Source organism: Lampetra planeri, chromosome 18, assembly GCF_965212315.1.
Source record: "Lampetra planeri chromosome 18, kcLamPlan1.2.h2, whole genome shotgun sequence".
Taxonomy (NCBI): domain Eukaryota; kingdom Metazoa; phylum Chordata; class Hyperoartia; order Petromyzontiformes; family Petromyzontidae; genus Lampetra; species Lampetra planeri.
In genome coordinates this window covers 4,184,045-4,209,449 of record NC_136124.1, presented here as the reverse complement: position 1 = coordinate 4,209,449, position 25,405 = coordinate 4,184,045, and the positions used below count along the sequence as shown (strand labels likewise).

Genomic DNA, 25,405 nt, shown 5'->3' with positions numbered 1-25,405 from the left:
CCATACTGCCGTCAATTGCATTTCGTGTGTCCCCCGAAGCAATGAATGTGTGCCATGAAGCGCCGATAAAAAAAGGACTGCACTGTTGGGTGCACTTGCTGGGCACTGATGTCACAATCAGAATTTAGATTCATCCTCAGCTGTGCCTCAGTTGTATAATTCAGATTGTTCAGCTCTCTGTCAGACGTGACGATCCACTCCTGCCTTGTCCACACGTCAAGTCAATTGTCCCGATTTAGCATCGCCATTCGATTCGAGAATCCATTTATTTTTTGTTTCGTGTTTACAGTTTCTTGTTTGTTAGGTCGTATCTGCTTCATGATTTAAAAGGAAATATTTGCATAAAATGTACGTGAATTGTAAGTAATCAATTACAATGCGCACGATTTGAAGCATCAAATGTGAGCGCAGTAATTTATAGTTTTATCGATTTATTGTAAAAAGCCTGCTCCGTAGTGTTTCATCCTTAACTTTTGTTGTCATTCCCAAGGACCAAGTATTCTTGAATAACTCAATGACACGGTGTTTCACAGCTCACTGAGATGGACTAATATTTGTATCACTCTTGTGCAAGGCTTTTAAACACGATGTAAGCTGCTATTTGTCTTGCAGTCATGTAGTGGCAGTTGTTACTGGTAGGAACCCACTGGTTCCACCAGCTCAGGGGATTATTGTATCCATCCGTCGTACAGAGAGGGGCTGGGTGGGGAGGGAGGGGCTGGGTGTGGAGGGGAGGGTGGGGAGTGGGAGAGGTGGGGCTGGGTGGGGAGGGGCTGGTCACCCCGTGGTGCCCTTATAAAACTCAACGTTTAACCTACTCACGCCGGCTTGTGCCCGCCCTCACAGTCGGCCATATTTGTGGAATACACCACGCCGCCGTTGACCCTGGCCATTGACCGAGCAACCCAACGTTCCTACCAGCTCCCTCCGCAGGAATGTGTTAACTCGCTGATGTTGGCTACATGTATCCACCTAGGTATTTTTTTTAACAGTCGTTCATTACTTGCACAATAACATCAAAAGTAGACGTCTTGGGATGGACGCCACCTGTAAGACATTAGGCCCCTCTTGGTTTCATGAACTGTCACAGTTAAGAGGTCGTGATTATATTTAAGAATAAATTACATTTTTTTACATTGTGATACATTGCAGTGCCTTTAGTGCCTGCAGAGGTCACGTGAACAAACCACACTCGTCAAGCACATTAAACATCATGTTCTTACTGGCGCCGTTGAATGCAGGGATGATTGAGCGTAAGAATCCATTGTAATGAAACCGAATGTTAAACCCATTTAATTAATTGTATAATATATATTTTAAATACTATTTGCGTGTATCTCCAGTTGTATCCTGATTTTGCTATCAACGTCGTTTTCTGAGAAGTAACATCCAGTCATAACTTGGAGAGCCAGATTGAATGAGGTTTGTTTTTGTTGTGCAAGTCATTGGTCATCGGGCTGCAATCAACAACTTCACTGCAGATTGAGAATATGTATTAACACTGGAGGAATCCGATGAGCTATAGAGCTCTTTTTCACATGTCCAGTAGGGGCGGGTAAGAACGTTACGACAAACAAAAACATGATAGTTGTACAAAGTGCAAGAAAGGTAAACAAATCACCCGAACAAATACATAAAATACAACTAAACCAACCCCATCCTACCAGACAAAACCCACTGAGGTATTAACTTGTTTTTCAGAAGCGACCTGGCCACAAATGATAGCTCAACAAAGTGGCCCGTCATTTATAATCACGGACAGCTGTCTGAATTCAAACTCAGGATCTGATCGGTGCTGACCTCTAAGCCGCGAGTGTGAAAAAATATTTTATTTGTATCCATGGACTCATATATAATTTAACTTTTATTTTGAAAACACGACTTATTTTTCTTTTAATAAGCAAACAAGCGGAAGGAGATAATGATAATGGCATTTATAAACGCGCCGGATTTTGCAGACAAGTCAACAACCTTAAGAGGCGCGGAGCAAAGCTTCGGGCTGCTCAAAAGCCTGAGCTCAACAGATAAGAAGAGGCCTTTCGATTTTTCTTGAAAGTCAAGAGTGCATTTGATGTTGCGGATGTGCAAAGGGACAGAGAGTTCCACATTAAGGGGGCGACAGCAGAGAACTGACGTGAGGCTAGAACAGTTCTAGACCTTTGGTGTCTGAAACAGATTTTGAGTGACGCTGCTGCGTTGGGTTCTAACAGAGCCATCAATGCAAGGCCCGGGTGTAGTGCGGCGAGGTATATGGTAGGAAACCTGTGCTTTATAGACTGTGGTCACAACCACGCCATGTATATTCAGGCACTTATTTTCAGTAGAGTATTGGGAAGATATTCATAAAATCAGGTCGTTCGGCAGGAGGCATACATACACATAAGAAACCTTAAAAACCGGCACACGTGTTGAAAAATAAAGGTTTGAAAAATCTGGATCTCTGTGCACTGTCCATCTTTAAAAATGTCTTTGCCGTGTTAATTTTTTTAAAGTGTAAATGAACTATCAATGAACGCATTTATATTTACACGATCTAACCCACAAACCTCTTCTGTTTAAATGTACACGTTGAAAATAAAGTTTGCTTCATGAAAAGCGTTGACACTCGAGCACTTAATTTACTTTGGTAAATATCTTGATGAAACGTTTGTTAATCTGTATGCAGCATGTAATACGTGTTTATAAAAATACTGGCCATCAAACCCGAGTTTAACCTTTTCAATTTTGAGAGCATTATTTCAGTTGTGACATTTTTGTGTCTGTTGTTTAAAAGGCAAATAAGTTCAGGGCCGAGCAATTGGCTGCAGCCTCCAACCATAATGACGTCACGCGATTTTGGACGATTTTTGACCCCCCCCTCGTCACACGGCGTCACAAAAAATCAGACCCCCACTCAAATATGACGTCACAAAGCTCTGCCCCCCCCAAAAAAAAAACATGCTTCAAATCTCTTTAATCTATTGTCATTGTAGTGCGTATTTAATGTGGCGCTGCACTCTTGATGTTGTAGGAGAAAACATTTATTAAAAAAGTCTATTTAATTAAGTAGAACGTGTTGTCTATATTTATTTAAAGTTGCGCATTTTTATGTGACGTCACATTTCTCAACCCCCGCCCCCCTCGTCACACATCGTCACAAATGTCCGACCCCCCCAGGTGCGTGACGTCATTTATGGACGGGCCCAAATGCAAATTTTTTTTATGTACGTACTCAATTACTTGTTCAGTATCCCATACTGAACTGCTTCACCTCTTGATGTACAACTGCTGGGAAACGGGACCTGTATAATGTCAAAACCAAAATCGGAATATTTATCCTGGATAAATCCGATGAGCAATGAAGCTCTTTTCTTCACAGATGCCCAGTAGGGGCGGGTCAGAAACTTACAACAAACAATACAAAAACGTTTTGATTTAAAGCTTTCGTGACTGCAGGGATTCATATTCTTGGTTCTTTCGGTAAAGTCACGTAGAAGGGAAATAATAAAATAATAAAAATATTTTACAATAATATTATTTCCCTTCTACGTGACTTTACCAAAAGAACCAAGAATATGACTACAAAAACTGCACAATATAAGAAAGGAAAGTAAACCGCTAAAAATAAATACAATTAAGTATATTATATGTGTTTAAAATATATTAGGTAACAAGCACTGTAGTGTTATGCGAGCATAGCACCAAATTTATCTCGGCCTCGCCATGCGCTGCGTTGCACCGCTAGTCGAGTAGATAACCATGTGTTCAATAAACCCTCGGAGCCAGGATGACCGTCCAACTCCGATCGTCATTTATTGATTGTAACAGGTAAAACTGGTGAGAAAACACAGATACAGCATCTGTTATAATCCGGAAACACCCACACAATGAACACCACAGCATCAGAACATTGTCTTAGATAACAATAGATCCTGGAAGGACCAGGCCCCCACATTACCCCTGAACAACTAGACAAAGGCACAAGCTGGTGCGTTGCATACAGGCACATAGTGTATTCATCCCACTGCACCCCAAATGTACAGCATTACACTTAACACTAAACTGTGGATGAGATACTTCGTCATCACTCTCAGGATCGCAACATAGGCACAAGTCTGACTCGACCTACTAAATCACAAGTAACATCCACAACAAGGAAAGTCACAGGCTTCGTTACTAACTAGGCCTCGTATTTACTACAACAACTTAACGGCACCATAAAGGCATTTACATTGCTATAACGGTCATTCCAACATTACAACAGCATTTCCAATATTATAGGAATATAAACAACTTACAGATAATGCTTCTTAAGCTCCCACAATGGACAAGTGCGGCTGTGGTCTCACTGAGATGCGATGCGTGCCGCCATCTTGACTTATCTGTGTAATGGCTGACGCCCGCGTGGTACAGTGGAAATCTAACATCGTCACTTCCTGGTCACGTGACCAACATTAGCATAAAAAAACCAGGAACTTCCTGTGACCGCACGCTCCACATCTGCCGTGAGGCAAGACAAAATTACATACAATTACTTCATAGTTCTTGCATGTGGTTGTAAACTTGCGTGAGGTGAAGCAGCCTCAAGTTGGAGGAGTTTAATGCATGATAGTACAATGCCTTGTGGGTGTACAGTAACTGGCTTGAATAAGTTAACCCACGCCTTATCAATAATTTCAGCCTTTTTGGCTTAAACATGTTTACATAATTGCAGCTGGCACGATGGTGTCACCAGACCTTAATCCACAGTATGCAAAACAGGGCTCTCAATTTTTAAATGACTCGTTAAATATATATATTAAACACATGATAAAACTATGGGGCCATTGCCATTTGTAAAGGTTCTGGAAATATAATATAATTGTTTACTTATCCCCATTGCCCACATGAAGTTCCACTTGGGTGCGCTGCAGTCTTCAATGTCTTAGACGGCCCTTAAAAGTTCCTTGTTCACGAGGTGCCGAGTAGAGGCTGCGTGAAGTACACACCTTGGACTTCTTTCGCACCGTACGTAGACAACCGTGTCGAGTCCCCCCCCGATGGCGGTATTCTTGCGGCTCCTCCTGATCGTCACGCTGTAAAAATGCAGAATGGTCCGTTTGACTTGCAGCTCAACAAGACAAAGAGATGTCTGATATGATGAAACCTTGTTTGCCCTTACCAAAGCAAACCTGTCAAGCCCGTGTCAGTGCCTACCTCATTACAGACCAATTCAGACCTTATTGGTCAGTCCGTCCCCTTATAAATCTCAACGTTCATCCTAAACAGTCCCATCACAAGGGAGAAACACGAACAAATAGACAATTAATGTTTTGCCCGTATTGAAACGGCTGTCCGCCATATTGACTTGAAAACTCAATATCGCTGTACAAGAATACGGGTAAACCACGTGGGTTCACAGGCATGTCAAAGTGTTCACAAATAAGAATAGGTTTAACCTATTCTTTAGATTTAACCTATTCTTTAGATTTAACCTATTCTTTGATACTGGTAAAAAGGTCCCATGATATCAGACCTATGCAGTGAAGCTGACACCATCCCGAGCTATGAATGCTCTTGATACATGTGGCATTGCCTTTCTGCTGTTCTCCTTTTGGCGTTCTCTGGTCTGAAACTGGTGAGACAGGGTCACAAATGCCGTCTCTGGTGTAGGCCAATCAGTTTCAAATTCGATACACTATATTGTCAGATCATGTTGGTTTGCATGTTCACCACAAGTATGTGTGGTGAAAATGCAAATCCGATTCCTTGCTAAAAGTTTCTATTTGGTGGCTGAACATCTTGACACTTGTTCTATTACCAGAAAGGGTAAAACCTATTCTTATTTTTCACAAGACGTCTGATATTTCGCAGTGTGCCAAACGACACACGCAGCAACAACACGGAAATCCATGGAGAGCTGTACAGCGCAACCCTGAAAAATAAGTAAATAAAAAGGTTATTAATAATTAGTATGCAGGTCATCTCTTTGTGTTGTCTCCAAGTTATCCGTTCCAATTTCCAGGGTAGCAAACGAGATCAAATTCTAAGTACGGTATCTTTATTTAGCACATTCATACGAGTGTAGTGACATAGAATGGGTCACTACGGCGCATAGCGCTGGTTACTGGTAGAGAGTGGGATCGTGGGTGTAATAGCCCGGCCTACCAGCAGGGTCGGTGAAGTGTGCGACTGGGGCGCGTAGCCTCGGTTTCTGGCAGTGAAGGGCATTTGAGGATACAGCGGCAGGTCTGCCAGTAGGGCACGTGATTTTCACGGATGTAGGTGAGAGGGGACACGTGGGGAAGAGGCCAGAACCTTCTGGGAGGTTCCAGAAGGGGGCGTGGCCGAGGGCAGAGCCAGGCCACGCTGGGGAGGATAAAAGGGAGGCCCCGACGCTGGGTCGGGGCTGCTGCGGTTTGGGAATGGAACCCGTCGTCTTCACAAGTCTTCAACCCCGGTAAGCTCTGTGATATCCACTCCCAAATGCCACTCTCTTAACATGATGGTTGCACTGCTTGGAGATCCGAATTGACGGTCTCATGATACGACACCAATTATACATATCAGTATGAACATAGGGGGACAATTACAATACTTAAAAAAAGCGTAATAAATATTAAATGTGCATTATATATTAAAGCGCCAGGTTCCCTTGTGCTGTGGCATCGAGCCCCTGGGGGGAGATCAGAAGACGTTCTGCTCAACGAGCCATGCGTTGTTAAAACTACAATTTATAAAACGTCACCGTTGCATTGTACGTAGCGACACAAGCAACATTACCGGGGCAATGTGTGTATGATAAACGTGATGCTATTCAAAGTGGTGTAAAAAAAACACATCCTAGATCGTGAACTTAGAAGACTAATTATTTCATATGGCAAGGTGAAACTTGCAACATTGTGTGTGTAAAGGTTATCAAGGCATTCAGTCGCCTCTGCGGAAGCTTTGTGGATGACAGTGATGTTGACCGTGAATCGGCGGTGCTGGCAGTGCTGGATTCCATAATTGATGGTCTGGCTCTGGTGACTGCAGGCGTCACATTGCAGAATGATCTTCATCTTCCATCGGTGAAGGTGCCCGGACCTGCCATATCCTTTTCTGCAGAGATTTAGGGCTGACAAACTTTTTTTTCTGGGTAGGTGAACCCTCCAGGAGTTCTTATAACTTCCAATATGTGGTTAAATGTGTTCCCACCAAGGTCATCCAAATGTGCTTGATAATAGATTCTTTAGTTTCCATCGTGCAAAATCGCTCAATTAAATATGCTTCACTAAACTGATTAAACAGCCGTTGGATCAGGCGAGCGTGTCGGCTATAATTCCAGGTTGAAATATTTCATGAATCGTAGCATTGGAAGAGCACGATGTAAAATGTTGTAATGCTACGGTGAAAGAGAGCCTCAAGCGGCTGCAGGGGTGACACATTGCAAACACTACTTTCAAGTTGAAACACATGGGATTCTTGAACGCGATACAATCCATGTATTGCGAGCTTAAGAATCAATATACATCGTGCTCCACTTGTTCCAACCTTAGTTCATCCAATTTCGATTTAAAGCTTTCGTGACTGCAGGGATTCATCTTCTTGGTTCTTTCGGTAAAGTCATGTAGAAGTCCATCCAATTACAGATGTCAGTTCAAGAAAATAGCCTACATACGCATACTTTTAGATGTTTAATTTGCATTGTTACGACACATTACATTTGAACGCATTCTAATATTACGCATGGCAATAAGTTCAGCAGCTAAATGCCATTGTCGAGAGGGCTTCAGAAGAGTGTTCGTGTCGTTGTCGCTAGTCCTTTGTTGAAGCAGCGGAGAGTGCAGTCATTTACCCTATGTCCCATAGTGTGGCTTGCATGACCACAATCGCTCCGCCGTGGTTGGTCGTAGATTTTTCTATTTATGGTGGAAATGCATGCATCGGCCTCTGTTGATGTTGCAGATGATGGTGAACACACCAGAATCGTCAAAGAATGTCAGACAGGAGGGACGTTTTGTTTGGGTCTGGAATACATTTTCGTTCTCCAAGTCCACGTTGTTCCACTGTTTGTCAGCATTCTCCTTGAACATGTTGATGTTCATTGTGCGGACCATAGCCCGACTGAAAAATAAAAGCATCTCAACAAACTCAAGTTAGTGAATCAAAAGGTCACCACATTGTCAAAAAGAAAAATTGGTTTCTTCGTAACTTTATTTCAAACGATGTCTACCTGAACGCAATGAATATACAACACAAATGCCAACATCGAAACGTTGTCTAGTGAGCCCAATTGGCAGCTGGCTTCACCGTTAACGTTTGGCAACTTAAACACGGTTAAAGAGTACTTTCCGGGCATGTTTACTACACATGGAAGACGTTCGTGAAACGGTAAAGAGTTGCACATAAAAGCAAATTGGTGTCCACGTTTACAACAAGAAAAGCATATGTACAGAAGAAAAAGCGTTACAAGTGTTGGAATGATCTAAAAAATATATTTTCATGAACTCAAAATTACATCTTGCACTCTTAACTGAACAAAAATAGCTGCAACGTTTGCATTACATGTTGCCAGTGTTGAAACTACACGAGTCATACGTATCCTTGTGAGTTATTTCCTGCCGTACAATGACGCCTTATTTAACATTTACTTTTAAAGGTGTCCGTCATTGGTCAGCGCCCAATGCAAGCCCTTTGTTTGGCCCGATTTTCCCTTCTGCAAATTAAAGTGGTTCTTTGACACGGGTATGCATTTACTCTTGGCGAATTCCACTTGACACACACTCATTATGCTTTCAAATGGAACACCATGGGTAACTGAATATATACAAGCACAACTTGGTGACTTAAAAAAAGTAATCCCTTTTGGCTTTCCAAATATTATCAAGCAGCATTTTGTTTAAGCAAACTGGACCTGTTTCAACTTTCTCGCTACTCCATCTGATTGTCAAGCAAATACTACCGGTATTACCAGATTTTATCGGCTTCAAAGCACTCCATATAAACTACGGGACCTCGCTAAATGGAGAAAAAAGCAATACCGTACATAAACTCGTGTTTTGCCGTAGAGCATTTACAGAGGCGAGCAAGCTATCGGGACAATACTACTCCTGCTGGAGGAACCAGTGACAGGACAGACCTTTGCATCCTTTCACAATGTAGTTTTGACAAACACAACAAAAACACAAAATAACAAAGGACGGCTAAACACATTCACACGTTTCATAACCGAGTTTCAATTCTATTTTTGCCTATGTTCAGGAGCTAAACGTCGCATGAGTGAAAACAAAGTATAACAAACATGAAATTGAGCTGGACTATGTCATGCACATTACTTAACCGAGATGCCGTCCCTCGGTCCAACGTACGTGTGAATGAGTGGAGACGATCGGCTCGCGATAAAAACCACTCGGATACCTGAGAAATGACGGCCTAATACGTGTACATCATCAGGGCTCATTAAGTTTAAAGAAAAAAAACATCGAGCCGCAAACACAAACACTGCACAAAGCACCCGCAGCGTTTCCCCGCCAGTGTCGCCGACATGACATCGCATCAACGCTTAATCTTTCTTTTCATTCACAAGGTTTTTTTGGGTTAGATTACGTAAATATGTGTGTCGTTAAACCCACCACCACTCGACGCAGCCCATTAGTAAGGTTTGTCACTTAGACAAAACGTGCCCATTCGTTAGTTTAGTAGAGTGGTGTGTTGGAGAGTAAACTCACAAAATGTACAACTTCTCGTTATATATTTAACTAAGGCACAATAAGGCAAAGACGCAACGTGGAGGCCCCTCAAGCCTGCTTGAAGATAAGATTGTTGCTGCACCGAATTTTACAATATTGGCATCAAACAGACGTTGCAACAGCAATAAACTCATCCGTGGTCGGCCGTTTTGGTCGGCGTAACTGGAAAACGCAATCCAAAAATGTTTTCATTTGCAGATAGTACTTACGCTGCACTCCAAGCTGCTCAACACGAGGTTGAAACGTAGTGATACAAAGGCCTTACATTCACAGGCACGCGCTACCGACATCAGTCCTGTGTTTAAACAACAACAAAAGTTATTGCAGTGATATCGCTCAACACTTCTGGTTGGGATTTTAAATTATTCTTCTCTCACGAGAAACACGGACGTTGACAAAGCAAACGGAGCGCATTAATGTTTGCAAAGAGGAACGGAGAGATGCACGATTGAAATTACAATCGGAGGCAGAAAGAAGAGCACACGGAGTTAGAGAACATTCCAACATTGACCGTTAAGAAAAGTGCGCTCTGGCAGAACACCTCGCGATAAGGGATGACGGCTGGTGGTCGAGACTGCCAACGGAGTGGCAAGCTAAGGAGGGAACAAGGAGATCTAAAATCGGCTTGCGTGTACAAGGTGCCCGATGTATTGTTGCATGGCACGACCGCCGGCAACGGCTTGAAGTCTTCATCTAGTGGTGGGGATTGATCGTGGCTGATGATGACGCTTCAAAAACCCACGTCAAATAGTCTACTTGGGTACGGGTACATATCTAACTAGCCCTGTACAAAAATTCACTGATGAACTATTTGAATGGATTCTCATGATCCTGATACATGCATTGAATGTGTGTAAAAATATCTAAATTATTTATGATTAATGTTAATTATATTCTAATCTGCAAATATATATTTAGGCTAATGGGCATAACAAACCAGAATAGAACATACGAGACTGGCATGAGGAGAGACAAAACTAAGACAACACTTGATCGATTTGTAACTGAAATCTGGCGCTTCATCAAATTACCGGTAGTTGAATCACAACATGTAGAGTTTTTAAAAAATATTTTTTATATTCTACAACATATTTAAATGTTTGTAATATTGTCTATTTTCCTTTATTGACAGTCAGTGAATTTTCTTTTGTTCTGTAGCCAGTTGTATCCTCCTGACGTTAATACTGTTAATCTTTTGTTCATTAACAATTATCCGTTCAAATGAATAGCATCACATGGGAATATCTGTAAAATACTAAGTTATGCATTGAAAGTACAAAAGCTTATCCAGACCACAAGCTCAATACGTGTGGCAAATGTCATTTGGACCAACGGATCAAAAGGGTTGAGATAATGTGGTCATGCCAACTTGGCAGCAGTGAAACAGACAACTGGACCCGGTTTCATCCTCATGAGCACTCATCAGTAAGCCATCAACATTCGCTGCTGCACTATGCCTCTGGGACCCCCACATCCAGACGGCTTGTACCTTTACACTATGCTGACCTCATCCACGCTTGCCTCGTCAACAATAATTAAAATATGAAAATGACGATGAAAATCCCATCACTTACAGTTTACTTGTGGCGATGGATTTCTCGTCGTTGACAGATTTAAATAATCTCGCGTGTGCCGCACATTCTTGCACCTAGTTTTGGCCACCAGATTTCACGGAATTATTTTTAACAATCAGCTCGTCGGCACGTAAAGTCCACATTCTACAAAACTAAGGAAGTGTAGCCAATACAAATGCATAATTGTTCCCTGACAAGCATACATCAAATTGTATTTTGCCCTGTAATATTTGCTTCTCTTGAAACGAAACAGGAAGGGGAACACGCGCACAAAGCAAAGGAGCGCAAACATTCATCAGCCCTCACAGCTCGCCGATCATCCTCTGAATGTCCTTCAGCTTCTCAAGGTGAAAGCTCCCCTCCGACATGGAACACAGCATCCTGCAAAGACACCCCGCAGCGCACAGGGTCACCTCGCAGGGCTACGACAACTGAAAGAAAACCGGCGCGCCGCAATCCTTTATACTGCCGTGTCGGAAAAATACTAAGCCGAGCAAATGTTATCGGATGTTTTCAAGGCATCATGCAGTAGATAATCAGTTCGGTTACACGTGTACAATGTGAATCACGTATACCCAAAACAAGACAAAACTGTTTGGCCAAAGCATATCCAAAATACAGTAGCAGCAAAAAAAAATAACATCCACAGAATGTAACACATAGGAAATTCGACCCAAGGCAACAGAAAACCGTCCAACGAAACCATATCCATGCCAGCAAGGACATAAAGACGATGGAAAATCATCCCATTCTCAAAGCGACATTTTCGCCCCCCATTTTGCTCTGACATGGAGTCCCGCCAAAAAAAAAAACAGAGAATGCCCGATATCAATAACACAGCTGAGAGTTGCCACCACAGCAAAAAGGGGCAGAAAGCATATAGCAGAGGTGAGTGGCGCGGTGAGTGGCTCAGTGAGTGGCATGGCGGTGAGTGGTGAGATGGTGAGTGGCACGGCGAGTGACGATGTAAGCGAGTGGCGTGGTGAGTGTTTTGTCGAGTGGCGTGGCATCGCGAGCGTCTGGCACGGCGAGCGAGCGTGTTGGCGGGTAGCGCGGTGAGCGAGCGAGCGGCTTGGCCGTGATTGGCAGCGGCACCTGAATGCACGTAGGGCGTTGGTGCTGCTCTCGAACTCGCGCGCCTTGCGATGTCCTGCCCGCACAACCGTGTCGGGCAGCCCGGCCAGACGGGCGGCGTTGAAGCCGTAGCTCTTGGGGCACGCGCCGGCAACGAACTTGTAGAGGAAGGTGATGGTCTCCTGGCTGGGGTCGTCGTCATTCTCCTGCTCCACCATGCACGCCTGCAAGAACCCGGCGTATCCCCGGCGGGCCCCAACTTAGCGCCTCGGCACTCGTACACAGACATAATCCTCCGGCAGTTACGCGCGCAAAACGTAAAATGAGATCGGAATTGTTTTGCTTGAAGCACATGCACAGCCATTAAATCATTCCACTGATGAGGGCCTCTGCACACTCTGTGGGTCGTGGAGGATAATAGGCCATACTTATACCAACGCTGGTCGGTGTAGGCTGGTGAAAATTGGCAGCGTGGGCATTGGAGCGTAATAATGCAATTTTCTGTAATGCAGTCCGCTGACGACCATATCTTAGTAGGAGATAAAAAAAATTCACCATTTAGACACGACATAAATATAGACACACACGTATAATAAGTCTGCTTCGCCCACAGTCGCTGACCTGTTTTACAAAAAAAAAGTCAACAATTATAAAAATGTACAAATGCAAACGTGCATAACCGCATTAATTAATTCAAACATCAGGCACAAAACAAGAGGTGAGTGAATGGGGGAGGTGAAGTACTCCTCTCAGTGCAAGTGTGCGGGAAAACGAGTGGAATGAGAGGTTGAGGGAGGTGTAACCGTATGGGAAAGCGTGGGGGAAGAGAGGGGAGAATGGAGAGTACATATCATCTGCTTACCTGTTGTGCTACTCATGTTGACCATGACAACGCCAATAATTATGTTTTGTCATGCATTTTGTAACTTTGCGTCAAAGACAAATATTGCAAAAAGACGGTCCCTCACAGATAACATCTGACGGTTCACCACCAGCATTGATTCAAGCAAGCCCGATTGGTGATCAGAAACTATGTCAAAAGCTGTCCAATGGCGTTTAGCAATCATCAGGCGCGTAACAGCGTGAAACAACTTCATTATAATATGTTAATGCTGTTGACAAGGGGAAAACGTGCGGGCACGTACCATGTGACCCAGACGCACGTGTTAGGGGGGTGTTTTTGTTCAGCAATCATCTCTCTGTGTGTCCCTTGTGATGTCTGTCTGCTTGTATGTCTGTCTATAGTTTTCTAGTTAGATTTTTGTTGCTATTTCTTTTATGCCTGATGATGATTGCTTGTGTTGCAATCGAAACGTCGTAATATGCTATTATTTAATTTATTATTTTATCTTTAGACGTGACTTAACCGAAAGAACCAAAGAATAATTCCTGCAGTCACGAAAGCTACAAAATTAAAATCATCAGGCCGTTTAGTGCGTGCAACAACCGCGACGACGAAGCGGAGGGGGGAAACGTGCGGGCGCGTACCATGTGGCCCAGGCGCACGTGTGGGCTGGCCGCGAAGTCCTCCACGAGCGAGTGGTAGTGTGTGGAGAAGAGGGTGCGGCAGCGCACGCCCTCGGCCAGCTCGTGCACCACGGCGCTCGCGATCGCCGTCCCGTCGTACGTCGCCGTGCCGCGGCCTCGGGGGCGCAAAAAAAAACCCAACAAAAGACAAACGGCAACGTGAGCACGACTTGGGCTCCGCGCGCTGCGTCGGTTCCGCGTTGGTTCCGCGTTCATCGTGTTGTGCGGTGGTGGGGGGCGGGGGGTTCACACCGAGCTCGTCGAGCAGCACGAGGGAGTGGCGCGTCGCGTGCTGCAGGATGCTGGACGTCTCGCTCAGCTCCACGAAGAACGTGCTCTCCCCTGCGCGTCGCACACGGCACCTCCGATTAGCGCGCTTGGCTAAGTACGGTGCGAAACAAGTTCGACACGCGTACGTAGAAACGTACGTACAACGACGCCCTCTACACTTTGTTGTTTTTATAACTTGCCGTGTAAGTTTAGGAGCACAGTCGTCGCAAACAACACACCGCCATATTCAATTAATGGGGGCGGAACGGTGGCGCACACTGTTGTGCGTGTATCATATTCCCGCAGCCCATCACCTGTCAAGAAATCATTCAATTGAATCACTATTTCGTGAAGGAAGTCAATGGAACAAATCGGCACAAATAAGTAAAAACCTGGCCAAATTGATCAAGCTGGACAATCACTAGTCTTGGACTCCAGGCCAGGACTCGGGAGGCCATCACGGAGGTGAAAGCTTCTTTAGTCGAGGCCGGTGTCAGGACCAGTCAAGGCAGAGGGGCGTTGCCCTACGATGGCTGATATTGGCTCCAGCGAGGAGATCTAGCGTTGCACTGCGGAAGCCACCAAACACTTTGAAACAAAGCGACACATTTTACATACCACGGAAACAAAATAGCAATCGATCAATATTTTGAAGCATTGTCAACAAGCCGAGACCGACGGACACCTAGGAACAGAGAGAATCGGCAACCTTCGCGCCGCGGTACTGACGCACGCACGGGCCTCACCAGACATGATGCGGTCAGACGCCCCCAGCCGCGTGAACACGCGGTCCACGGGCGTCAGGCGGCACGCCTCGGCCGGCACGTAGCAGCCCAGCTGTGCCATGATGACGATGAGCCCCGCCTGTGGAAGACCCACACCTCGTTCTCACCATCGTCGGGGTCAGCGAGTCGCATGACGCCCCCCCCCTCACACCGACAGAGTCGAGCGGTTACACAAAATTTGTGGAATAAAGGAAAAGGTTTTCTTTTTTGTCATGCAAGAGACACGGTAGAGACACGGTAGAGAAGGAGAAGCGAAGCGCTTTAGGATTTTTGTTTCACAGATAAACAAAGATAAGGCTACATTATTTTACACCACGCCTTCAGATGGACTCAGTGTTAATAAAGCATTGACATGTTAAAATAAACAACCTGATTTTTTATTTCATACTGAAAAGTCCAGTTTGGACGTTTTGAATCTTGACTTAAAGCTTTCGTGACTGCAGGAATTCATATTATTTGGGTCTTTCGGTAAAGCCACGTAGATAGGTTCAAAGAAAATAACAAAAAAAACTACGACGTTTCGATCGCAACACAAGCGCTCGTCATCAGGAAGATGACGAACGCTATTTTTTCTTTGAACCTATCTATGTGACTTTACCAAAAGACCCAAAGAATGTGTACGTTTTGGTTAATTGTAAAAATGTAAACATTAGCGTTTTCTTTTTATGGAAATGATAGACCAGCGTGGCGACGTTATCATCAGACCCCTACGCGTGTCACGGCGCAAGGAGGACATCATCCAGCAGTGGACTCACAGTGGGCTCAAAGATAAAAACGGATGCATCGTTGCATACCCACTGTAAATGGTGTTGTCGTAAAGGGCCACAATACATGAAAACAATGGTTCTCTCGTTTTTTTGTGTGGTTATAGCGCATGTTGTTCGGGCACGTTGTTCGGCATGATGGTAGCTTCTTAGGGTACTGAAGCTGATGCACGTGGAGCCAAGCATCTGACGTGCCGAACAGCGCAAGGTAGAACCCGAAAACACATTGCAAAACTATGGCAGCACAATGACACAAAAAACCTAACAACGAAACCTGTGCTCGCTCGTTTCTTAGCAACATTGACATTTTTGTCTTTGGTTATTGTTGCTTTAGTTGCTCACGCATCACGGACCTTCTTTACAAAACATCCACGAAACTGGCAAAACGTTATCGCCTGTGTAAACAAATAAACCCAAGCTCAATAAATAAATTAAAAAAAACCGTTACGACAATTGCGAAAATGGTTGCGTTCGCCGGCTCTCCCCGGACCTGGCGCATGAGTGTCGACTTGCCGCCCATGTTGGGTCCCGTGACGAGCACGCAACGAGCGCCGCCGCCGTCGTCGTCGTCTCCGTCCGAAAGGCCCACCACCACGTCGTTGGGGATGAAGCTGTCGCCCAGGAAGGTGGTGGAGACGCAGGGGTGGCGGGAGCCACGCAGCTCCAGGAAGGGCCCCCCCCCCGACGAGCCGCCCTCCGAGGGGGGCGGCCGCACGCTCGGGCGGCACATGGGGTTAGCGCCCTCTCCGCCCTGCTCGCTGTAGTGAGCCAGGCTGAGAAGCACGTCTGTGTCGATACAAAACAAAGTCGGAGGTTGGGGGGGGGGGGTATTGTAATTTCTTATCTGCCCATGCCGCCATTGTTTTGAGTATTGTACTTCTTTAACCTATGTCATGCACACGTGAGGTTTACCGCTTAGAAATGGCCTGCAAATGATATTTGTATGTCACCCGCAAGCATCTTGGCTGCACTACTTTTGACCTGGCATCAACATCATGTTTTGAGTGACCGAGCTGTTTGTGTGGGGAACGGTAGTATAGAACTGCACTACGAACCCGACGACCCGAGTTCGATTCCCGCTCATGGCCAACACCAGTGACGATTATCTGAACCGGTCCTGGGCCTCCTCTAAGTCGACTCAGCCTCAAATGAGTACCTGGTGTGTGTGTAGATCACCATTGGGGAGGCCACGTGTGGTGTTGAAGACCCACCCACTCGTGTACCGTGCCAGCCTTCATTGGTGCTTACTAACAGTACTTGCCACAACAGTCTGTTAAGGCTATAAATACGGGGGATGTTTGTCTTTGTTGTGTGCACGAGAGGTTGCCCACCATACGATAATGTGATAGTCTAATTTGGTCCTCGCGAAGTAAAATAATCCACTGCTTTATATGCACTTCAAAAAAGCCACTAGATGTTACTCGATAAAGACTATTTATAGAGTCGCCAAAATTGTCAAGACACTTTATCAAGCATTACACGTAAGCGATGCTGCTGTGGTGTCACGGTGCTCACACTCGACTTGAATGTGTGTCTGTATGTTGAACTTATTTCGCTCCGTACGTAGCCAACCGTGCTAATCGGAGGAAAAACTTGCAATCCAGAGGTCACCAGGTCGATTCCATCTTCTGGCACGGTAGCTGTAATCATGTTGAAAGTTTCTTAAATCCCTTATACCCCCCCCTCCCACCCCAGGTCCCTTGTCCACTCAGCAGTATAAATGGGTACACCAGAGATCATTATAATCGATCAATATTCCCACCTCTTCCAAGACGTCTGACCAGCGTGGAACAGTCGACCAAAATACCCTCTAGAGTCTAGAGAGTCTCTCTGGTTCTCTCCCCGTTCCACCAAAAGTTGCCATGAGCAAGTGCATGACTGCACCTCGTCCACCGTTTACTCCACAGCAAACAGATGCAACAAACTTGATACTTGCCCAGAATCGTTCGTACATACCCGGCGTCATTTGCGTCTGCCGTGAAAGTCACGAGTTTTATTCCTGGAGGCTCCATCTAGCAAGACAAAACCCTGGAGTATGTGTAAACAACGAAGCGGTTACCCAGGACGGCCATGCAGTGCATGGCGGCGCTCCACTGCTTGTAGCTGGTGTCGAAGTTGTAGAAGAGGCGGCGCATGCAGTCGCGCATGGCTATGTCGCGCCGCTCCTCGGCGTCCGAGAGAAGCGCCATCAGCCGCTCGATCTCGGGCGAGTAGAATCGCCGGAAGCCCTTCTTGGTCGACTGTGGGGGGGGGGGGGGAGGTGGCGGTGAGTTGATGGTATGTGGAGGGAGGGAGGGGCCAGAAGGAAGAGGAGCAGGAGCAAGAGGTGACGACTTTGGGTTCTTGTCAGTGTCGCTGTTCAATTCTGAATTGTGGAGATCTTTGTACAAATGTTGCATGTTCATGCATTTTCCCCCCATTATGTTTCTCCTGCCTATAACCAAAACTTGCAATTGCATTAGACGTACATCGTTTGTTTAGTACTATGGTCACCCTATATCTGTTTAAATGGAAAATGTTTCTGTTGCTTAGTTTTTCAATTTGTTCCGTGCTTAATCTGAAGGCAGCCTGTCCAAGTAAATTCACGTGGCAGGGAATTAATGCGTGCAAGGTTTTCAATCCGTCATGTGATACGGTTGTTTTTGTTTTGACTTAATTGTTCTGTTTGTCATTTGGTGACCCAGGCCACTCGTGCGAATGAGACGATGCTGATCTCTTGAGTTCTCACCCCAATTCAACAAAATAAAATTGAAATCACCCAGAACAACATCTGGTCACATCAGATATCTGAACGTAAATACAATATAGCCTGGACAGTTTCAGTTTAATTTATTTGGTATAGCCCTGCGAGCCATTCGGCTCTTGAATCGGGTGCAACCGCAACAAAAAAACTAAAACATGAACAAGAAAACATCTTAAAGTGACTATGCGCAAACAGGAAAATCCAGGAAAAAACTGCAAAGTCTTCCAGAAAAAAAGCCCCGTACACCAACGCTGTGCAAAAAGCCCAGTGGGATGCCAGTCAAACAACAACAACAACCACAAGACAACTTAGATTAAAGCCATCATTCTAACTCCATACTACAACAAACAAACATGGCCAAACCAAAAAACTTTACGAAATCACCAAAATAAAGCCATAAGCAATGTAACAATGATCAAGTGCTGCTGCAGAGCTACATGATGGGCAGCAGAGGGAAGTATACCAAAATACATTTTTGGACTGTACTTCTATACTCCTGCGCCTATGCTCCCCACATTCATAAATCCGCATGGATCAGCTGGGTGCAGTATGGTTAAATTGCCCCACAACAAGCATGGTATGGGTGAGGTCTTCATCCAGCAGTGGGTTGACAAATGGGCTGGTCACATTCCCCAAGCAGTACCATTATCAATGCACATTACAAATGAGCTAATCTTGCAGAAGAAAATCACTGAATACTGTTTGGTTCTTTCGGTAAAGTCAGGTAGGTATAAAATAAAAGAAAGTATTTCATACCTACGTGACTTTACCGAAAGAACCAAAGAGTATGGATTCCTGCAGTCACGAAAGCTTCAAATCTAGATTGGATAAAAATCACTGAATGTCTACACTGGGTGTATTTGACTTTGAATAAAACTAATTCTGTACTGAACTCAAACTGAGCAGACAATTTCAAGTCCAGCACTACAGAACAGTCAGCCACTCAGCGAGCAAGGTTCTCGGCTCAATAAACGTCACCGGTCCCCCGTGTGACAGGGGTAGTGAGAGCGGCGTTATCTCCTCCCCATCTTTAGCCCCAGGAGTAGCGAGTTGGGGCTTTAGCCCACGGAGTTTCTGTATCCAATTCCTCTTGTTGCAGTTTGAGCCTTGTATCAGGCTCTTGTTATGTTGCAACAACAAAAAAACGTCATCGGTGACCCGAGCCTGAGATCATCAGCTCGCGAGAGCCTGGTTTCATCCCGCGGAGCTAAAACCCGGTTTTGGACCCAGGATGTCAGAAGAGCTCGGCTCAGTACTCCTGACAAATGTGTCCCTGCTGACGGGGTAAGAGAGACGAGGTGCGAGTGTGAACACACCTTGAGCTGGTACTCCTCGGGAGTATTCCTCTGCGCCACGGCGTCCGGCACCTCCATCTGGAAGCGGTTGCGACCCGTGCCCCAGAAGACGATGGACTTGCAGCTCAGACGCTTGCGCTGCTTCTCCAAGTATTCCTGCCGCAGGGAGGGAAGCAGCAGCAGCAACAGCAGTAAGGTCGCACTCATTACACACAAAGTGCTTGCCACAAATACAACCACAATACCTTGCCGATCTCGTCAAGGAGCATAAACCATATCGCCAACTCCGGTCATCCTTGCAGCGGCTTTTGGTTAGCCTTTGAACAAAGACGGTTGCCTTCATAAACACTTCTGCGACCGCCTGGAACGCTCTTTCCCATATTAGGAAGCCACTGGAGCTATGCACTTTTAAATTGAGATTGAAAAATCCTTTATAACCACGTTTTGTGTTATCGTTTTTTGTCCTTCCCCCACCTCCAATTAGCACAGTTAACTACGTATGGTGCGAAAGTAGTTCAACATACACAGAGAACAGGGATGTCACAGGACACCCGCTGTTCACAATGCAGTTCAGTACTTGGTGCGTCCTGTTACCCTTATGGTTTATGCAGAATATAGAGATAATCTAATCAGGTTCTATAAAGATGCTATAGAGAGTCTATTTTAATTGAGGAATTCGAGCATTGTTACGGGCCCATCTTAAATCTACGATCAGCACGACGTGTGAAATATTGACCACACGAAGCTGAACCAGCGCGGCTGAATGTTTTAACTGCACCTACACCGCGGCATGCATGTAAACACACATGGACCCACAGATACACAAACACGTATATACAAAACAAAGATAAAGATCACCCGCATAGCCTTAACAGACTGTTGGGGCAAGTGCTGTTAGTGAGCACCTACTAAGGCCGGCACGGCACACAAGGGGGTGGGTGACGAACACCACGCGCGGCCGCCTCTGTCTCCCCAGTGGTGATGTTCACACACTGCACCAGGTACTCATTTGAGGCTGAGGCGACCTCGGGGAGGCCCAGGATCGGTTTAGATAATCGTTACTGTTGGTAGCTATGAGAGGGAATCGAACTCTGGTCGCTGGGTTCAGAGCACAGCGCACTAACTGTTGCGTTACCACTCCCCACAACACAGAATATATCTAAACGAAACCAAACTTTTTATTTTATAATGTGAAAATGTATCACAGCCAAATACTCTAAACGCATTTTTATAATTGTAGATTAAAATTCAAGCGACCACGGGGAGAACAGGCAAATATACGGGCGTCAGGGTTGGGATCGAACCCATGCAATCCTCTATACCAAGCGAGGAATTTCACACACACATACATACAGGCACACACTTACATCGAGCAATTTCTTGTTGGCGGAGATGTCCAGGAGCGCCTGGTCATACTCGGGGTCGAAGCCTGGACGTGGGGTGATGACGCCTGAGCTGCGCGCCTTCTGGTGGTCGAACGCCGTGTCCCAGCGCTGCAACTCGGGGGACAGGTCTGGGAAGTGCCCCCCGTCTTCCGTAGACACCACCTTGCGCAGAAGCCGTGACTTAAAGTCGCCCACGCACTCCTGGGCCGCAGGAAACGACAACAGTGAATTATTACACATGGCCAGAAAGCAGCGCAGCGTACGTTTCCATACATCTTTGGTCTTTTCCACCAAAATGTATCCAAATTGTGCTGCCACTGTCACCTCCATTCAGATCTCTCAGAGGAGTATGTATGTACGTTGAACTTCTTTCGCATCGTACGCAGGCAACCGTGCTCATCGAAGGTGTGGGGGAATGACAACAAACTAAACACAAAAAGCAGTTCTCAAGGAATGAGTTTTCAATTTAGACTTGTCTTGGTCTTTGGAGAGGCTGGGTGTGTGAGTGGAGGAGAGTGTGAGTGCGAGTGTGGGAGAGAGTGTAGTGGGAGAGTGTAAAAAAGTAGCGAAGTGGTTTATGCAGTAAGCTACGAAGGCTATATACAGGAGATCTTTGTCTCGTGGGGAGCGGTAGTTTGGCAATTAGTGCACTGCGCTACAAACCCAGCGACCCGGGTTCGATTCCTGCCCATGGCCAACACCAGCGACGATTATTTGAACCGGTCCTGGGCCTGCCATAGGTTGACTCAATTGAGTACCTGGTGCGATGTGTAAACATTGCCACTCGGGAGACAAAGGTGGCCGGGCGTGGTGTTGGCCACCCACCCCCTAACAGCACTTGCCCCAACAGTCTGTTAATTCTATACAGGGGGTCTTTATCTTTGCTTGGAGAGGCTGCGTGTGTGAGTGTGGGAGAGAGTGTTGCGGGAGAGCGCAGAACAGTGGCGCACTGGTTTATGCAGCAAGCTACGAAGGCTATATACGGGGGGGGGGGGGGGGGGGCGGGGGTGTGTCTGTCTTTGTGCGTGCCTGCAGCAGGCCAGCAGCCTGGCTGGCGGCGCGGAAGCCCTCGAGAGTGGACAGGAAGTCGGCGATCTTGCGCTTGCTGTAGGCCGTTTCCTCGTAGAGGACGGCGCGGCTGTCCGGGTGGTCGCGGCTCGCACGCAGCGGGGTGCCCAGTCCGTGGATCTTGCTCAGCAGCCGCTCCAGGTCGGGCATTTTGCGCAGGAGATCCTTCACCTGTTGCAAGGCGCCACCGCATACGAAGCACCACCGAACCGCAGAATGTGACTTTAGCCACCACGGCAAAGGAAGCTCCCTGCATTGCTCTCGGATGTGTCGGGAGTTGTACCGTGCGTTGTTCGGCATGTCAGACGTTTCTCGCTACACGCACTGGGAGCTTCTGCAGGAACTGCGTGGAGCGGCTCATGCTCTCGAGATTACATGGGAGTTTTCGGCTGAATGGAGGATGACCCGAGTTTGCGTGATGGTTTATATGCTCCTTGACGAGATCAGAAAGGTATTGTGGTTCATTCGTGGCAAGCACTTTATAAAGTGAAGCACGCCTTTAGCGCTACAGACCCCCTAGCAACATTACGGTGACAACGGTAACGTTACGATCCCTCGCACTCACCTGCGCCACCTTGTCGGGTACGGCCATGAGGTCCTCCAGCGCGTCGAGGCGGTCGTCGATGGCTTGCGGGTCGCACGGCGGCGCCACCAGCCAGGCGCGCAGCAGGCGGCGCCCGAACGGCGTGAGGCACGAGTCGAGGCGCACCAGCAGCGTGCCCTCCACGCCGCCCGTCGTGCTGCTCTGCAGAACCTCCAGGTTGGTGAGCGTCACGCCGTCCAGCACCATGCGGCGAGTCGCGAGTCCCGTGCTGCCCACCTCCTCCTCCTCATCATCCTCGTTGCCGTCACGGTGGCCTGGGTGCAACGCACCGTCGGCGCTATGGTTAGCGGACGAGAACGCGTGCGTTGCGAGTACCAAAATGATCCCGGCCTTATCCAGACCGCCAGCGAAGTCGTTTTGTTCTTTTGATTTCAAACATAATGAATTGTGTGGACAACCAACAGGCAGCAGTGAAACATCATTAACTGTTGACCGGTTTCGTTCTCATCACGACTCAACGTATAGTACAGTAATCAATGCTCCCTGCTGCCACACGTCTCTTCACACCATTAAACAGGTTTGCATGGCCAAGAATGCGCAGATGGTTTGTCTTAAGTTGGCAGGTAATGATACATTTGATTCCCATTTGACTCCTGATCTTAATCATCAGTTATGTAGGAATCATGCAAATTAAGTGAACATTATCTTTTTCTGATAGATTTAGGGTGATCATGTGAACGCAACCATACAGAAAAAACATTAAACAATAGAAACGGTACAATAACGAGACGGAAAATAAACATTTAACTGAATTGTGGCTCCCAAATTATGACAGTCACCGAATCGCTTGACAGTCAATCGTTACATGCCTCGTTTTAAGATAGGTGCTTACCATGCAATGTGATCATGCAAAGGAATCATCGCTAGGAATCGAGGCTCCTAACCTCTCATTTCTTTAGAACTGCTTTTTGTGTTTAGTTTGTCCTTCCCCCACACCTCCAATGAGCACGGATGGCTACGTACGGTGCAAAAGAATTTCAACATACAAACACCTAAACACCTACCTATGTACATGTTGCACGTGCTGTGTTTCTCACGTGTCTATTGCAGCGATGCCTCAATTACCATTGGTGCATTATACTGCGTAATATCCTTTACTGTGCTTCCCCCGCACCCACGATTAGCATTGTTGGCTAACGTACGCTGCGAAAGAAGTTCATCATACGTACAACTATAAACTAATAATTATTTTACCAGGTAAGGCCCACAGAGCTATACAGCTCTGTTTCACAGAAACAGGACACACAACAAGAGAAGCTGGGCACTCGGCGGTAACCACCGTTGTGCGCGTCGCCGGCGAGCGCAAGGTCGGGCGGCTGGTAGCGGCGGAAGTTGCCCATGGAGAGGAGCTCGTGGTCGATGAGGCACTTGCGAAGGTAGAAGAGCACGGCCCCCAGGGCGGAGAGCGCCAGCTCCGCCTCGTCCGCCGCCGCCAGGCCCAGCGAGTCGCTGGCGGACGTCATGGCACGCAGCACGGGGGGAAGGGCACCTCCACTGCCCCCACTGCTGCCTCCGTGCTCGTCCTCGACCTTGAAGTAGCCCTCCTCCGCAAGCACCTGCTCGCCAGGTCCCATTGCCAAGCAAATTGAGACAAAGTTCAACATTGAAATGATTTTGAGCTCAAATAAGAATTGGAGATGGGCTACTCTTCTGTTTACATCCCTGAACCAGCGGTGTAAATTCCTCACGTTGCTATGGCTAGGGCAAGTTCCTCCATAAAATAACCACTTTGACTTCCCCCATACAGTAGTCATTAATTTATCGACCCCAGAGGGATGATGGGAGGGTTGTGAGTCAACCTCCAACCAGGATTTAAACTCACAACCTTCTGAATGTGAGCCACTCAACTCTATCGTTATGCCGCCTCCTGCTCAATTTCTGTTGGGCAAGCTGGCACCATCAGCAAGGCAAAGGGAGAAATTAAACACCGAAGCGTTGTGCGACTGCCATTTATTGCAGCCACGATACAAAGACTCCGGGTCCACATCTCGCGCAGTCAATTGCCCAGACCCTCATCTGCAGGTGACTGCCATTTGCCAATATGTCAAATGCGTTTAGGTCGTGCTTCTTCCGCAGGGTGAGACTTAGAAGTTGGCTTGGCTTAGTTTCCTGTTAAATGATTCAGAGCCCACATTTGTTATATGTTGTGGCATCGATTTCAACCAGGTCTCAAACAAATTACATAATTAATTATGAATGACTGAAAGTAACTCAGTCTATTACACTAGTCTGCATTATGTAGTGAATCCAACTGAGTCGCAGACGTTATCTCGGGAGCAACACTATTTATTAACACCAACACGTAAAGTAACACGAACTACGCTCGGGTCTCGAATGCCCATCTAGCCACGCTACGGCAGAACTAGACACGGTTCGCTATCCCGGTCCGGACCACAAGCTGGGTCTCGGACCGCGTGGCTAGAGGCTTCCTCTCCCCCACGTGGATCTTCCAACACCAACACTTGAAGAACCCCGAGCTCCTCACGGAGTTCTCGTTAGATGCTCCCGGGCTGGGGCTGGCTCCGCCCTCAGCCCCGCCCACCTTCCAGGCTTCTCCAGCTCCTTCTCAAATGTTCCCGAGAGCCCCTCGGAAACCACGTGACCACCCCTCACCCCCGTCCACCGGT

General features: G+C 46.6%; 1 protein-coding gene across 1 annotated transcript in view; it reads right to left on the bottom strand.

Moving 5' to 3' along the window:
- Window positions 1–8,136: 8,136 nt before the first annotated feature.
- Window positions 8,137–25,405, bottom strand: part of MSH6 (mutS homolog 6) — a 30,329-nt gene continuing 13,060 nt past the window's right edge. Inside the window, exons 10-21 of the mRNA XM_078602332.1 lie at window positions 24,058–24,334; window positions 22,740–23,032; window positions 22,136–22,345; window positions 21,089–21,307; window positions 19,743–19,877; window positions 17,743–17,923; window positions 16,174–16,469; window positions 14,881–14,998; window positions 14,117–14,206; window positions 13,826–13,980; window positions 12,359–12,561; window positions 8,137–11,644 (exon numbers count right to left, since the gene is read on the bottom strand). Coding sequence (XP_078458458.1) covers window positions 11,566–11,644; window positions 12,359–12,561; window positions 13,826–13,980; window positions 14,117–14,206; window positions 14,881–14,998; window positions 16,174–16,469; window positions 17,743–17,923; window positions 19,743–19,877; window positions 21,089–21,307; window positions 22,136–22,345; window positions 22,740–23,032; window positions 24,058–24,334 — 2,256 coding nt within the window. The 3' untranslated portion in view covers window positions 8,137–11,565. The remainder of the gene's footprint in view (window positions 11,645–12,358; window positions 12,562–13,825; window positions 13,981–14,116; window positions 14,207–14,880; window positions 14,999–16,173; window positions 16,470–17,742; window positions 17,924–19,742; window positions 19,878–21,088; window positions 21,308–22,135; window positions 22,346–22,739; window positions 23,033–24,057; window positions 24,335–25,405) is intronic.